The 16158-nt window shown below is 51.0% G+C and overlaps 1 protein-coding gene across 1 annotated transcript in view; it reads right to left on the bottom strand.

The window, feature by feature from the left end:
* The window catches only part of LOC144178653 (uncharacterized), a 241113-nt gene that overhangs the window by 45762 nt on the left and 179193 nt on the right, over positions 1-16158 (bottom strand). Inside the window, 1 exon segment of the mRNA XM_077706659.1 lies at positions 14710-14793. Within this exon segment, the coding sequence (XP_077562785.1) occupies positions 14710-14793 (84 nt within the window).

Below are 16158 nucleotides of genomic sequence, written 5' to 3'. Positions count from 1 at the left end.
CATTTTCGTCCGCGTGCTGCTGCGCTCTCGTGAGGGGTCTTCCCCCTGTTGTCACTCTCGTTCGAACATTGGACGAGCCCCTGGGCGTTGGTTTGAGGCGACCCCGTCCGCGCGGGTTGCGCTCCGCTGCATAGTCGTCGTCTTCTTCCCCGTAGTCTGAGTACTCCTCCTCCGACTTGGCTCGGCTCGGAGATATTCCGTGAGTCTTATCAACAGCGGATGGTCTCGTTCTTGTAAAAGGCGCCCTCACGGGTGGTGGTTTTGCAAGAGGTGGTCTCGACGAGCCTCCTCTTCGACGTCCTAGATGTAACTGCGGTGTGGCCGCCGAGCTATGGACCGCCTCCTCCGCTTCAATTTCTTCCTCTTCTGGTTTTTCTTCTTTCAAAGGGCGCCTCCCGTTCAACCTCTGTCTTCCGTGGGGCCTTCTTATTTGAAGTGCAAACGACGGTTTGTTGACTACCCTTGAAGGTGGTGTGAAGGCTCCCCTGTCCCTCCTGAAAGGTCTTATGTTCACTCCTGATGGTGGAGAAGGCTGCTTGATGTCCTCATTTCTATTTGTCCCCGACCTGGACCGCCCCGTGACCTGTTCGTAATCGTCATCGTGGTAGAGGTCATATTCTTCATCTTCAGCCTGTGGTTTGATTTGGTGCGTTGTCTGTGGCTGACGAGGGCCTCTAGTGTACCCTGCTCTTGTGGGCCGGTGCCTCTTAGAGGATCGCGGTTCCGGTGCCTGAGCTGGCTTTTCTTCGTACTCATTGTAGTCCTCGTCATCTTCATCAAGGAACTCGTTCCCTGCGTAATCTTCTTGCGGTTCGTCGTCCCTAGCGTCACCCGATACGCGGTGCGTAGGCTTTCTAGCTTCGTTGGGGCGCCTCCTGGTGGGGAAAATGGGCCTTATGCGGGATGTGGGCGTCTCTTGAACATCAGAAGACCTCTTTTCGAGAATTTCGTTCGTTTGAGTAGATTCGGCCCCAACCGTCACTTCCGAGGTGGTGGCGCTCTCTATAGTTTTACTGTCGGGTAAGTGCGTAATCACAGGCGTCGAGTGAGATATAATTGGCTTTGCTTGGTCCGTGGCAATCGACGAAATTAGGACTATCTCATCAATAGTTGGGATGATTGTTTTATCATCGAGGGAAGAATCAATGCGTAAAATAGTAGTCAGACCAATTTCCTCAAGAATATTGTCAGTTGTGGTATCTAGCTCCACTATGTTTATGCTTCCCTTCGTCGAACCAGCCCCGGACAAGTGCAAAGTGCTTACAGTTTCAACAGTAGGTGATGGAGTAAAGGTAATGGTAGAGTCTTTCGAAAAGTCTACAGCTGGGAGGATGAACGACGACTGAAGTGTTTTTATCGGCAACTCCTCCGTGACAGTGCTTGAAGGTGCAACGCTAGGGCTTACAATTGGAAACGTCGACAGCAAAACCCAGCTTGGCGAATCACTTAGCGTGAGCGTCAATGTGCTTGAAGGCACAAGAGCCGACAAGGAGCTATAAAAACTCGACAGCAAGTTTGTCGATTCGAGTTTTGTGGTTGTGGATTCTCGAAATTTGTTCGTTGTAGTTCTCGCTAAGTGCGCGTAGAATCCGTTGATAAAAGTTCCGTAAATATCCGTGGTGTATTCCGTGACGTAACCATCGTGAACGTCCGAACGCACTGATCGGGAAACGAGGCCAGTCTTCAGCGTTTCCGACGTTGAAGACGGTTGGATTGTGCGTGATACGACGCTTGACGTACTCTTAGCCACGTGCGCATAGAAGCCGTTGATGTAAGTTCCGTAGACGTTGGTTGTGTGAAGGGTGGTTGCTCCGTTTCTAATCTCAGTCCGGATTTCGCTGGATATGTGCGTTTCCGAGTTAGTGGGTGAGGCTGGCGCTTGCGTCGTCTGTAGCTGAACAGGCTGCAGTACGCTGGACGTCTTCCGCGCGATATGAGCATAAAATCCATTGATATACGTTCCGTGTATCTCCGTCGTATGTAGCGTTGTTCGCCCACCTTGTACTTCCGTGCTCACGATGGAGGAGACGAGGCCGGTTTTCTGGCTTTCGGTCTTTTGGGGCTCCCTGGTGGTTTTTGTTGGTGTCACTATCCTGCGCGTAGACCTCCCAAACTGAGCGTATGCTTCCCCGATGTAAGTGCCGTACACCTCTGAGATATGTAGCGTGGTCGACCCGCCGTGGACTTCACTGCTCAGCACGCTCGTAGAAAGAAGGCCTGTCTTCTGAACAAACTCGTGCGATGCGGCCTTCGTGCTCGTGGGTCTGATAGTTTCCGATCGCGTCGAAGTCTTTGCGATCTGCGCGTACAAGCTGCCCACGCTGGTGCCGTGGACCTCCGTAGTGTAGTACGTAACCACGCTGCCATGTGTCACGCTTTGAATGGTTGACGAAATTATGCCTATGAGTTTCGCAGCAGACGTTGAGTGGGCGACCGTCGGGGCAATTTTGCTCGGTGGAGCTGTGGTGAGGACGCGCGAAGTCGTGCGCGCTACCTGCGCGTACAGGTCCCCAACGAATGTGCCATAAATATTTGTGATAACTTCAGTGGAAGTTCCCCCGTTTACGACAGTGTTCGTTCTCGCCGAAAGAAGCCCCGTCGTGTAGCTTTTAGTCTTCGACTGTTGTCCGGTCGCTGTCATGCGGGAAGGAGTATGACTGGTGGTCGTTTGAGCAAAGCTCTTAGTCGGTTTGAGCACTTCCGACGCTGTGGACGCTACGTGGGCGTAGAAGCCGTTCACGAACGTCCCGTAGACATGAGTTTTCCAAACCGTCGTCGTCGCGTCGTGGATTTCCGTGTTGACTAGCGAAGAGATGAGGCCTGTTTTGTACTGCTGGGTCTTAGTAATACTTTGCGCTGACTTAGAGGCTTGAGGTTTGATCACAGTCGACGTCGTCTGAGCGACATGGGCGTACATGCCCCGAATGTATGTACCATAAATATTAGTTGTGTAGGCAGTGGTTGTCCTGTCGTGGATGACGGTGTTGACCGCCGAAGACAAGAGCCCCGTCGGGTGCTCCGGGGATGCCGAAGAGGCGCGGGCCGTCGGCGGCCCCTGGGAGCTGTGTTGGTCGGAGAATACTCGTACGGCTGTTGAGACCACCTGAGCGTAGGCTCCATTAATGAAAGTTCCGTACACTTCTGTGGCGTAAACCGTCGTCGCACCGTTCCGTATAGCCCTAGCTTCGACTGACTGTATCAGCCCCACCGGGCGATCTGGAGCTGCGGCACCCCCTTCGCTTCCTGCGGAACGCGCCACCAGGCCAGGTTTGTGCCGCTTTGCCGCCGCGGCCTCCTCATCCGTAATCACGTAGGGTAGGGCAAACTCGTTCTCCCTACTGCTCACAGAGAGCAACTTTCTCGACGGCGGTCTACGCAGCTGGTCGGGTGGGGAAGAGTCTCCAGCAGCAACGGTGTTGGCATCAGCCTTGTCCGCGTCTCGATTTCCCTCGCGTGCTGGAGTCGTCGTCCTTGTGGGCAACACGACGTCGGTGAAAACGTTCGTTATGACTTCGAGTCTGGTCGAGATGCTGGGCGTCCCGTCACTCAGCACTGTCGTGAAATGCGAGAACGTCGTGTAGAAAGTCTTCGGAGACGGCGTCGCCAGGAAAGAAGGCTCCAGTCTCGCTGTCCTTCGCAGCCCCTCGTAATCCTTTTCGTTGCGCCTGGCTTCTCTGTAGTACACGGATGGCTTCAGGTAGACGGGAGGTTCGGACAGCGCTTGCTGTGGAGGTGTTTGAGGAGGCGAGAAGTGTCGCGTGTCAGACAGGAAGACAGAAGAAGCCGACGACTTTGGTAGAAACCGCTGAGGTGGGAGCCTCGAGCCTTTTAGTGAGTTTGCGTTATGGCGCAAGTGCGCAAAAGTTGTCGATGTGCCGTCCCTTAAGGGGTTTCTTGGGAACCTACCTGAAAAACCATGACAACCTCGCGTCAAACGAGCTTCGAAGTGCGCCGCTCCGGCTTCTTTAGAAACTCTCAAACCCAAGCGCTTGCTTGTCGCGAAAAGAATAAGAAGCTGGGAAAGCAAAAGCATACTGCGGCACAAGCAACATGCCCACACTAGTTTCTTTCTAACAATCAGTTCAGTTAATTCGCTAATGTAATCTCGGGTGAAATTAGTTAGTAAAAAGTTACTGAATGTGAAAACAGTTTAGGCGTTAAGCTGGGAGCAAATTTTAAGGTAACTATATACGAACACATACGGTACGCGTCACAAAACGCGAAGAGTTTTAGGTGTTAAGCAGAAACTGAAGAACAAATTGTCGCGAGTCTCATATTGAGTTAACAGGATTAGTTACAACTTAAGACATAGCACATCAGCTAACCAGCATCTTGTTCAATCCGTCGTCTCTACACACTACACTTTGCAAGAACCTATGCTGCTACAGTACGATAGCCAAGCAGCAGTGCGACTGCGGCGGTGCGCAAGCGCATTTTCATGCTGCAAGCATGCTGGCAGCCGAAATGCACAGCGTACGCAGGCGGTCCGCTTCAGGTTAGAGCAAGCCAATTAGCGTCGGTCACACGTCAAGAGTTTTGGAGCGGCGGGCGGGTCGGCCAGCCATGCGCATTAGCAGGCGCATGCCGATGCAGGCTTGATCAGCCGAGGCAGCAGCAGCTATTTGGAAGAGGCCTCCCTGAGAGCAGTGTTTCTTGTACCGCATGTGGTTGCAAATTCTTTCCCTACTCTCTAGTACTACGCCTGGCCTAATTTAGAAAAGGTAACTTGTGTGCACGCTGGCTCTGGTTCAAAGCTGACGCCCGTCAGAGAGAGGGCGGGCACGAAAAAATGAGAGATAGAGGAAAAAGGAAGCACGAGGGAGAAGGAAGGGGTCTGCAAGGGGGTTTCTGTCGATCCGGCCGCACAGTTAGCGAACGTTCGTCGGCACTACACTGACATCTTGGATCTTCGTCGAGTCTATCTTGCCGAGGACGAGTGAGAGCACGTCCTTGATTGCGCTGCGCCAGCGAGACGCCGTGAGGATCGTTCCTGCGCCAGCGTCCATCCGTCGTGTTCACTGACCCACTCCAAAGAACGTTCCCCGCTGGCGGCCGCTCGTCGAAAGGCGCGAATACACGTTGCTGCTTGCAGTTAGGAGGGTCCACTGTTCGAGGGAGACAGTCCGAGCTTCTTTCCGCCGAAATGAGCAGAAGGGGGAATGGGGAAGTGGGGAAAGGGGACTGAAAGCTCACTCCGTTCGTTCAAGCATCGGACTTTTGCGACCATGTTCTCGCCTTTGTTTGGTTTGGTTTTTACACGCCGTACCTGTCTGTTTTATTTTTTCTGTTTCTCTTTTCGTAGAAGATTGTTGTTAGGGGTCAAGATCTGTGCAACAGTGTCCCATTGTTCTTCGTCAGAAGTACACAGCCTTCACATTACTCTCGTTTTGAGACTGACGATTGCGAATCACTACGGCGACCACTGGTCGCCTAGAGGAAAGAAAATATGAGTCTACCGTGCTTGTTGAGTAATTTAAACACTGATCCAAATGTCAGCATGCACAACTTTACGCACTTAGGGTTGCAAACGCACACGTGGGTTACAAGCGTAAACAGTATACAGACACTACCAACCGAGAAAAATACAGACAGTGACACTCTGAACCTGTTAGCATTAGTAAACACACTAAAGCGTCAAAGAGAGGCCTCCCCAAAAGGTAACCAAACGGGCGAAGATCACACGCACCACACCACTCGGCACAATCAACACGAAGGACGGCGAAACAAAACGCCGTCGGTTTGAGGTGCTGCGTGCGATTAGCAAGCTAAAGGAAGAAGCGGGCTGAGCGGAGTTTTCAAGGGTTTAGTGTTTTAGTGGATTAAGTGAGAGGGAGCGTAAAATAGCTGTGTTTACCGTGACTCAGCATCTTTCTGGCGGGCCGGGGAGCATTTACGTCATCGGAGAGCCCTCTTTGGACTCGGGAGCGACGAACGTGGGACACCGTTTCACGGCGCCCTCCACCCAATTTGTACTCGGCTTGCGCCGACCCTGTATCGCCTTGATGGTGTACGGATGCAGCGAGCGAGGCAGAGCGTCGGCGCCTTGAAGGTTCGATCTTCTGGAACACTGGCAGGTGTTCCTGAACGCGTTCTTGCACGGGCTCTAGCGTTGCCTGAAGTTGGCCTTGCCTCAAGTCTTCCTTGCTTGGGGCGGGCGCGACCAGTGCCCTGGTAGGAAGCACAAGGCCTGACACGATGTCCGTGTAAGTCTCGTAGCGGGTTTGGACCACGGGTCGCCCTGCTTCGAGGATTGTCGTGAAGTGCGTGTACGTGGTGTAGTACGTCGTAGGCGTAGGATGGATGTGGGCTCCCACCGTGCGTGTTATCGCTGCCGTCTGGAAGTGCGGGCCAGCGTCGTGCGAGCGCGCCTCGATGTAACCGGCTGGGCAAGTTCGGCACAGAGCTCCGAACACGGTGTTCGTAACCGTCTCCTTTCGCGTGTTCACAATGGCCGTGCCGTCGACGTACCTCGTTGTGAAGTAGGTGTACGTCGTGTGGTACGTCCTGTACGGCCCCGTATCCGACGGCCTTATTCGTGCTCCGACATCTTGCGTCGCGTACTCTGTCAGCGTGACAGTGGCAACGTTGGTGACCGTTTCGTAGCGTGTGTTGACCACGGGCCGGCCATCCAAATAGTGCGTCGTATAGTAGGTGTAAGTGGTGTAGGCTGTATGATACGGCTCGTAACCACCCTGCGATGAGTAAAGGGGCCTGTAGACTTGCGTTGGACGAATTCGGTCCTGTTCAGTTACTGTCACAGTCACGTAGTCCGTTATCGTCTCGTAGCGGGTTTGGACGCTTGGTCGGCCCTGAATAAGCCTAGTCGTGAAGTATGTGTACGTCGTGTACACCGTGTCTCTCACAGGCGTGGGTCGAATGATGACCGGCCGATAGGCATCCGTGGGTCGAATCGCGCGACCGGCTCCTGCATCGTTCCGCGCGGTGACAGTAACGTAATTCGTTAGAGTTTCGTACCTCGTCGATACGGTCGGCCTTCCACGTATCACGCTAGTAGTGAAGTAGGTGTAAGTAGTGTAAATTGTGTCGACCGCTGTTGCAGGCCGATGGGGAACGAGAGGCTGAATTGCTGTGGGTCTCACCCTTCCATGAATGGGCTCTTCAGTGACGGTGACGGTCACATAGTTCGTCACGGTGTCGTAGCGGGTTGAAGTCACGGGCCGACCAGCAACCAGCACAGTCGAGTAGTACGTCCGAGTCGTGTACTGCGGCTCCTGGCGGCAGTGGCGGCATCCGGGGACAGCGAGTATCTGTGAGGGCCGATGTTCGTAGACTGTCTGTCCAGGCGTCACAGTAACGTAGTTCGTAAGTGTCACGTATCGCGTGGATGTCACTGGGCGTCCTTGCAAAAACTCGGTTATGTAGTCCGTATGGGTGACGTAGACCGTGTTCACGTCCGATCTGCACCTAATGCAGCCGGTGACGCCTTGGTGCGAGGGGTACACGTTCACGGGTTGGGTTCGGTGGATCTGGTCGTGGAATATGGTTCGTGTCGGCGCAATACGCTGCGTGGGATACTGAACTGAGGAGATCACTTGCAGATTGCTAGCAACTGATGTTCGCCCGTCCGGTTTCAAATACGTCGTAAAGTAGGTAAACGTAGTGTAGTAAGTGACCGGTGTGGCGTAGATTTCATCTCCCCTTGCCTCAGCGGCCTGCAGGTCATCGTCCGCCAGGCTTCTCCTGTTTCTAACCACAATCAACGGAGCACCGAGCGCGGTATTGATGTGTGCTCCAGGAGGAGGCGGAAGCCTTGTGCGGCTCCTCAGAAGGGGCGTTCTCACTCTAAACTTGAATGAAGGGCTATGAGACTTGGTAGAGTGGGGAACGAAGCTGGACTGAAGTTTTGCTGTTGCTGACGTCACTAAGGGAGGTGTTGCACTGGTTTCAGCGGTCGTATCAAAGACAGCTGTGGACTGAATTTCAGAAATAGTCTCTTGTGAAGCGGTATAGTAGCTTTCGGAACTTGTCTCCTGGGTCGTATCGCTTGACGGTGCTTCCGTTTCAGAGCTGCTCTGGTCGACGTGGAAGCCAGCCGGTAACGTGGCATCAGACGCCGCAGTAGGCCCGACGACGTTTGAAACCACTTCAGTCCTGCTTGACAGGATGGTACTTCCGTCCATATACGAGGTCGTGTAGTAGGTATAGGTGGTGTAGTGCGTAACGGGGACATTGCGGAGTAGCTCTCGCAGGTCAATGTCTGCAGGAAGCGTGCTGAGCAGCGGTGGCGTTTCGTCGGTTATCGAGGATTGCGGTGTTTCGACGTCGGGGGACACACTTGTAGGCGACGCACCTGATATTATGTCGTGCGGCGTCATTGTTACGTAATTTGTCATAATTTCCTCCCTGCTGGTGACGGTGGGAGTTCCTTCGGTCTCAAACGTAGTGAAGTAGGTGTAAGTGGTGTAGTAGGTGCGGACAATGGTGCTGCTTTCAGGGTTAACCTGCGTTTCTTCCGGGTCGAGTGCAACGGTCGGCGATGAGATCATGTTTGTTACCGTTTCTTCGCGACTCGATATCACCGGTGAGCCGTCTTCGAATAGCGTTGTATAGTAGGTGTACGTTGTGAACATCGTGTGCATGTCAGCCATTGGAGTTGCTTGGATGGTTGGTTCGACGGGCTCTTCGGGACTCGGCGTAGACATATCACTCAGAGTTTTCACTATAGCCGATGTCCTCGATATGAAAGAGACCCTCGGCGTTCCGTCGCGGTAGACTGTAACTGGTGACAAAATAGTTGTATAAGTCGTTGTAACCGAAGGCTGAAGAGCTGAGTCGAGGGAATGCGTTTCCGGGTATTTGGTGACCACATTCGTCTTCACGCTTTCCCTGCTTTTTACAGATTTCGTTCCACCTCGGTTTACGGTCGTGAAATAGGTGTAGGTGGTGTAATACGTTGAAACGACGGGAGTCGTGATGAGCTCAGTCGTGCTTGGCTGTGAAATGGTCTTAACCTTGGAGACAACTTGCGTACGGTTTCTAACTGTAGTGCTTCCTCCACGAACAAAAGTCGTGTAGTAGGTGTAGGTTGTGTAGAAAGTTGACAGCAGACCTGTCTCTGTGGGTTCTACGGAGTCATGCGACCCAGACGTTGCAGCGGAATCGTGACCTCTAACAGTATTCGACACAATTTCTTCTCTACTGGTCACAGTTGAAGTACCATCCTTGAGAAGCGTCGTGAAATAAGTGTACGTGGTGTAGTAAGTTGTCACTGGCACCATGGACGTCGGGGCGATATCCTTTAGGTCGCCTGGCGCGGCGTTGTCGGAATGAGTGGCCGAATCGTACACCACGTTTGAAATGGTTTCCAAGCTGCTTGTCACGCTGGATGTACCATCTTTGAAGAGCGTAGTAAGGTAAGTGTATGTCGTGAAGTACGTTGTAGGAGCCATATCGGGCAATAATGGCGTTGGCATTGTCGAATCCGAAGCGAGGGCATCGCTGTTGTCGCTTGAAGTTTCATAGCGAGATTGCGAAGAACCCAACGCACCCTCATGTAGAGCAGACCCATCAAGCCCTGTTGGCACGGAAGCCGAAGATAAGGCGGCCGTCGGTGAAATCACTTGGCCACTCAGTAGTTCCTCAGATGGTGCGAGCAAGTCAGACATGGTTTTCTCGCTCACCGAAACTACTGTAGAGGCGCCGGACGTATATGTGCTGTGATAGGTGTACATCGTCATCAGGGTTGCTGTCTGCGAAGGATTTAGTGGAAGCATGGACTTTTCCGGTGCGATTGTTTCAAAGCCCCGCTTTCGGGCTTCCTCGTATTGCTCGCTGTTGTCAAACACTTGCGACGCTGTCACTTCGCTGCTCGACACGGTGCTTCCACTAGCTCCAGGCAACGTCGTGTAGTACGTGAATGTCGAAAAGTGCGTGATGGGGTATGACGTCGCAGTTGTCACTTGCTGCTGCGACGGTATCGCGCTGTCAATAATTCTCCCCTGCAACGTTGACTGGGTCTGTTCGTTACCAAGCTGCGAAGGCAAATCCTGGCCGGGCAGCACAAAACCATCAGTCAGAAGCCTAACTTCTTCCGTGTGCACGAGATCATCTTCAAACTGCTTTGCAGGGTCAGCTCCCGGAAGAATAAAGCCCATGGTAATGATCTTGTCCTCAGGTTCTGATCCTGCAGACCCAGTTGACGGCTGTTCGTAGTCGTATTCCTTGGCTGTGTCTTGAGTGCCAGGAAGGATGAACCCATCCGTCAGCACCGCTACCTCCGAGGTCGAAGAAGGTGATATAGTGGAATGCTCAACTACTGGAACAAGGGTAGAAAGGTACAAGCCATCTGACAGCTTCACGACGGATGGTTGGTCGTGGCCAGACAGTTCCGTCTCGTAGTTTTCCTCGATCACTCGTGACTTATTTATAAGAGGTACAGCGAAGTTTGACGTGATGCTGTACACGTCCAATGAATCGCCAGTTCCTTCCGCGCTTTCTGCCGGCGGCGTTTCTTCTGTGACAGGTGGTGGCGGCGTCCCCGTTTCAATGTCGATGTCCACTTCGGTAACAGCCTTATCAGATACGCCTTCGATCTGAATGTCACCGGGAAGAACGAGACCAGGTGGCGGAGGAGGTGGTGTTTGGGGTGTTGTCACCTGTTCCACCATTTCGGTTTTTGACTGCGTGTAAAATATACTTGATGTGCTCTGAATCACGTGGGCGTACCTTCCACCTATAATTGTACCAATGATAAGCGTTGTCCACTCTGTTGTCATGTCACCATTGACATCTGTGCCAGTTATAGAGCTCACCAAACCCGTTTTGTACGTTTTTCTTCTTTTTGGCACTGGTGTTGACATGACTGGGCGCGTTGGTGTTACTGGATAATTCTCTGTCTTGGTTCCTTCGATCATAGACACCATAACTGTTTCTGAAGGATAAAAAGAACTACTTTGTTCTTTCGGAGGGCCGAAAATTGGTGAAGGCTCTGGGTGGCTGTTGGAAGGTATACCGGGATACGACGAGAGAAAATTTGGTGTTTCAAGATCCTCAGGGCTGAAGCTTGAGGATGGCGTAAGGTTATCAAGTGCATGTCCCTCGTACAGATAATCCTCCGAGTTCTCTGGGTAGTTCCCGTCTGGTTCCACGACGTGAGGTTGCGAGTGTAGTTCGGATGCAGGATCTTCATATTTTGGCAAGCGAGATTTGACTAGCATTGGTATCGTTGATGTGTACATTGTACTTTGCATTTCTACACCACCTTTAAACGTAGACGTAAGCATCGACATTTTCGAGACAAATTCCCTTGTTGCAGTGCCATACGAACTTTCTTTTTCCTTGGTTGATGACGACGTACTGTCCGGTTGGCGTGTGGGTATGTCGAATGGGTTGAAAACGTCTTCATCTTGAGGCTGCCTAGTTCTACCGAAGTCTAAGGACGTCCCTGTAGCGGCAGGTTGAAATACAACCTCTGTCCCCGATATGGTCGTCGTGAAGTCTAAAAAACCAAATAGCGTCACTCTATTCTTCTTCGTCGATGTGCTTTTCTCGTGGTTTTTTCCATGTCCGTGAGGTCCGTTCAAGGCGTCCGTTGCAAATATGTCCCCGACATCATCACCATTTTCGTCGTGGTGGGACCCGACGGTCTTCGTAGGCCTGATGTCTTTTACTGGTGTCGGTGTCAGCAATTCCGGTCTGAATGCTCCGAAATTTATGTTGTTCAGAGGAGGCCTCATCTTGACCATAACAATGGGTTCTTCTTGTGCTGGCGGAGATTCGTAGTCCTGGTCGACTTCTTCCAGAAACTCATCCGCAGTCCTCGATGATTCCGATGCTGGGGAGGTTGTGTAGAGCCCCAAATGCTGGGGAAGGAAGAACTTGTCCGTTATTATTGTGGCTCCATCCATAGAATTGACCCGTCTGCCGGTGGCGGTGGGCTGGAACTTTTTTCCATGCCGGTAAAGCGTCGGCGTGGGCTTTTTGTGGGATGGACTTGCCGAACTCCCTCGGTTCTGCACTGGCATCGCGCTCAGAGTAACTTGCATTGTGCTCGCAGTAGGCCTCTGTGCTTCTGTCATGCCTTCAATCGTGATTGGCTCAGAGCCCTCAATTAGCATACCGGTCATAGACTGACCCCCATGTGCACTACCCGAGCCAAAAAGGAGGTAGTCTGACCGAGGCACCTCTGTCGGTGAGATAGAGGAAACCGTTTGCGAGGGCAGAAGAACGCCGATCTTGTGAGAGATGTCAAGAACCACGCCCTTCTGATTGCCTGATCGGATGTCGAATTCTTCCCTCCTTGTTGCCGTATCCGGAAGCGAAGGCGTGGCGTCGACAGGAAGTTGCCTGTTCCCAAAGAAAAACATGTACGTCTTCGAGTCTTGACCTTCTGTGTTGACATATGTGCCTGTGAAAACCTTGTACGTTACTTGTTCTGAGCCCGTCGCTTGCACTAGAAGGCCTTCGGTGCCCGTAACGGTTATAACCGGGACTTCGCCATCTCTACGCTCATTCAGCTCCGATATTTGCCCGTTTCTGATATTGAGACCAACGACAGTTGTTGATTTGTCGCCCGGTACTGCGCTCAACAAAGACGCTTGAGTCGTCTTGGTAGGGTGAACCTCGGTGGTAACTGCCGAAGACAGTTCGTTAACGGCGGTCTGAAATACCTTCCCGGAACTCAGTGAGCCGAAGCTCTGCACGCCGTGAGTGGTCTGTGGGCGCTGCCGCGTGCTTTGGCGGTGAACGCTGTGTTCGACTTCGTTCAGGGACGGCGCAAGCTCGAGTACAGTAGAATGGGTGGACAAGATCTGAGTGTACGTGCCATCGACGTACTCCCGGCGTATTTCGGTCGTGTGCAGTGTAGTTTGTTCGCCGTTGACCTCGGAGCGGGTGAGGGTGGCCAGGGCGCCTGTCGGCTCGATCAGAGCCACGCTCACTTCCGCCGCTTCTGCTTGGTGGTCCAGTCCCACGGTGTATGTCATTAGGCCCAAAGGTCGCGACCGTCTCCTCCGTTCAGAGTCTGGCCAGACAAACAGCACAGCACTAGTCAATGCCTGTGATCTTGTTGGCTCCCATTTTTCATTTAAGTCTGCACACTCACGAGAGTGAGAGCTGTAGTTCAACGAACAAACCGGCATTGCGCTACTAATAGTATAACAGTGCGAGAACGAGTGAGCATTGCTCTTAGAATGACGCTGCTGGGAGCAGTGCGTGGCCCGCGGAAAAAGTGCAGGCCGCAATAAGATCACTTAGGATAGTTCCAAGCGCTGTGCAGTTGTTACGACACTTGACTTCTGCGGAGGTACGGCACTACCACCGAACATTTTTTTTTTCTAAAAAGGGCCGAAACTAACAAACACAGCCAGTACAATAGGGACGAAAGAACCTTAGGGCATGCGCTTTTCAGGTAAGGCACATCAGAGGGCGCCTTGGTATCACTTCAATGGCCCATGCATGGTCGCTGTAAGGCAGCAGCTCTCACGTCGTCGACATAATCTGTACCACCTTTTTTCGCTATGCTACAAGCATACGTTCGCGGCTCCTCAAACCATCCCTACATACGTGCCAGCGATCCTGGGTCATTGTTTCACTGCATAACCGACAGGGAGGTAAGCGTTTGGTAGCAACGAAAATGTGACTGTCGATTACCGAGATTGGAGGTTTCATTTACCTTTGCATACGCTCTTCTCCCACTATGGAGATCTTGAAATATCTGTGTTTTGTTAACATGAACGAATGATTCATGCTGGCACGTTCATTCCTTCGCGTTTGGGAAGAATTTCCCTTTGCTCTCATTGTGTCCGCTTGAAAAATCTCCGCAGAGGGCCAAATAAGACATCGCCGATGTTTCGGTGTACGCTTTCTTTTCGTTTTCTAAAGGCAACGATGGCGCTGAAAGCGTGAACATTTTCTGGAACTTCGCGCGGTAGCGTGTACGAATATCGTATTCTTTGAGTCTGTCGTCGAATACGTGTGAAATGGGGCAGTAATTGGGTTAAGGCGAAAAACGCGCACGATGTAACTGAAGTGGTGTTACGGCGGTTAATTTGGGGGTCTGGTACAGTGGTCACGCAGGTGAATGGGGGGGTAACCACAAACAGGACGCACATGCCGGGTCTGTTTCTTGGGGCATGGGGTGGTACTGTCGTTAATGTGGGCGGATAAGGGCTCTTTTCGCTCCCACGCAGGCAGCTGTGAGATGCAGACGTTGGATTTGGTCATGGAACAAGTACATAAAAGGAACGAAAACGACAAAGCCGTAATTAATTCACTCACCCGCCGCTATATAGAAAGAGTGGTGGCTCAGTCAATAGCCTTGTTAACGATAACAAGTGTACGCAAGCCTTATTTTAAGTTCTGGTATAGTAATAAGAGGCTCCGGATGACAGCGTTGCGTACGTATACCTTAATCGCTTCAACCCACCGCTGCGGCTACTAAGCGAGTTTAGCCAAGTTGTGAAGACAACTTTCTACTCTATGTGGTGTAAATAGTAGTTCAGCCCACTAACAGCAAATACTCCACCTCTGAGCGGCAAAAAAAAGTTCTTCATTTTTGTGCACGTTCAAACCCGGTGTAGCAGCTTTTTCGTTTTCGTTTCTCTTTTTGTATCGCGGTAACGGAGCGATTAGGATCATTTGTCCCTCTCACTTTTCTGTAGTATCCTTGCATTTTTGTTTCTTCTGCGCTTAAAAACCAAAACCTGGCGCGATGTAAAGCAAGAGGAGACAGCAAGAAGGAAAACGTACCTGAACGCCGGCGCCGTTCGACTGCCATGAGGTCCTGCAAGGAGCTGTCACTGGGACACTTGTACGCCTTGCCTTTTTCTTCGTCTGCCAACCAAAATGGCAAGAGCGTTACGTTACTACCCCCCTTTCCTACGTCATCTCTTTTTGCTCCCAGCGCGAACAAGTCAGCCTATGCGCGTGCTTGTACTCCAGATGGTTCTAGCAACACAATAGCTACTTTTTGTAGTCGACGATGCTATGAGAAGAGTTAACTACAAGGGAAAGACTTTGGTCACAGCAGTGTCGCCCTACTAAGGGTACAACCACGATGATACGTATACATATGGTATCAATGTACACTGAAAAGTTATTCTGGGAAATTTGGAATCGGTGTTTTTTGAACACGAGGTCGAGCGCATTTTCGTTTTTTTTTTTTTTTTTTTGCAAATAGTCTATCAAACGGGCAAGAAGGAGAGACAAAGAAAGTGGCATGAACACTATCCTTGCGCCATGACGACGAGAAGAAGGAACTGTATTTTCACAAGGAACCCCTAGACCGGAGATACCAGGACAGTCAGGCCGCATCAAACTAAATCAGAAAACGTAATTTCCATGCCAACCACTGTAATAAATATTTGTACACCAGTGACACTGCTTTACGGGGTCCGTTCTGAGAAAAGCCGCAACGCAAATTCTAGTCACCAATCGCTACAAAACCTAAACTAGCAGCATTTCTAGAAATATTTTCTCTTTGCAACTCGCCTGCAATCAATTTAGTATTTTCCCTATCTCGGTTTCTCTTTCTGTGATTCAATTTTAACCTTTCCGGTCGCATTACAAACAGTGCCAACCCATAAAATTTTAGTAAAAACTACCTGTTTCTAGTGTGAGAATCTCCCTTTCTTAAGTAAACTGATGTAAAAACAAAACAAAAAGGATGCGTTTGAAGCAAGTGCTTATCGTATTGCACTCATATTGCAAACTTCAGAGTCAACTGAAATTTAAATGAAAAATTTCTACTCTTTCCTTCGTGGTTTATTTGCTCAAAAAATTATCCATACCATTCCAGTTACAAGGATGACCGGAACATTTCTTCCGAGATACTCAGTCGCAAATTGTTTAAAATAACTGACACAAAAAAAATCCCCTTCAGGTGTAAGTTGCGGCAACGTTTTGGTCTAGAAAACATGAGAATGTTATAATTAATTATTTTGCTTGTTTAGTGTGCTAGCTGTAATATAGCCTCTGAAAATATAATGCCTATTAAGTATCGTCCTCGGTCTTCGAATAACCGTGTTTACTCCACAAACACACTTCACAACCGCAAGCTATTTTCTTAACAGTACATAAAATATTCTTATCCAAACATTCGCTTCCTATTATCCAATGAAGCTAGTCGTTCTATTTTAAATAACTGTATTGCCGCTAGGTGTACTTGCGCAAATGTTATCATGTGTAATAACACTGGAT

Source organism: Haemaphysalis longicornis, unplaced genomic scaffold, assembly GCF_048455015.1.
Source record: "Haemaphysalis longicornis isolate Haplotype H1 unplaced genomic scaffold, Haemaphysalis longicornis Haplotype H1 scaffold_4, whole genome shotgun sequence".
In the NCBI taxonomy this organism is placed as follows: Eukaryota; Metazoa; Arthropoda; class Arachnida; order Ixodida; family Ixodidae; genus Haemaphysalis; species Haemaphysalis longicornis.
Note: the sequence above shows the minus strand (reverse complement) of the source record. Positions and strands in the feature narration are given on the sequence as shown.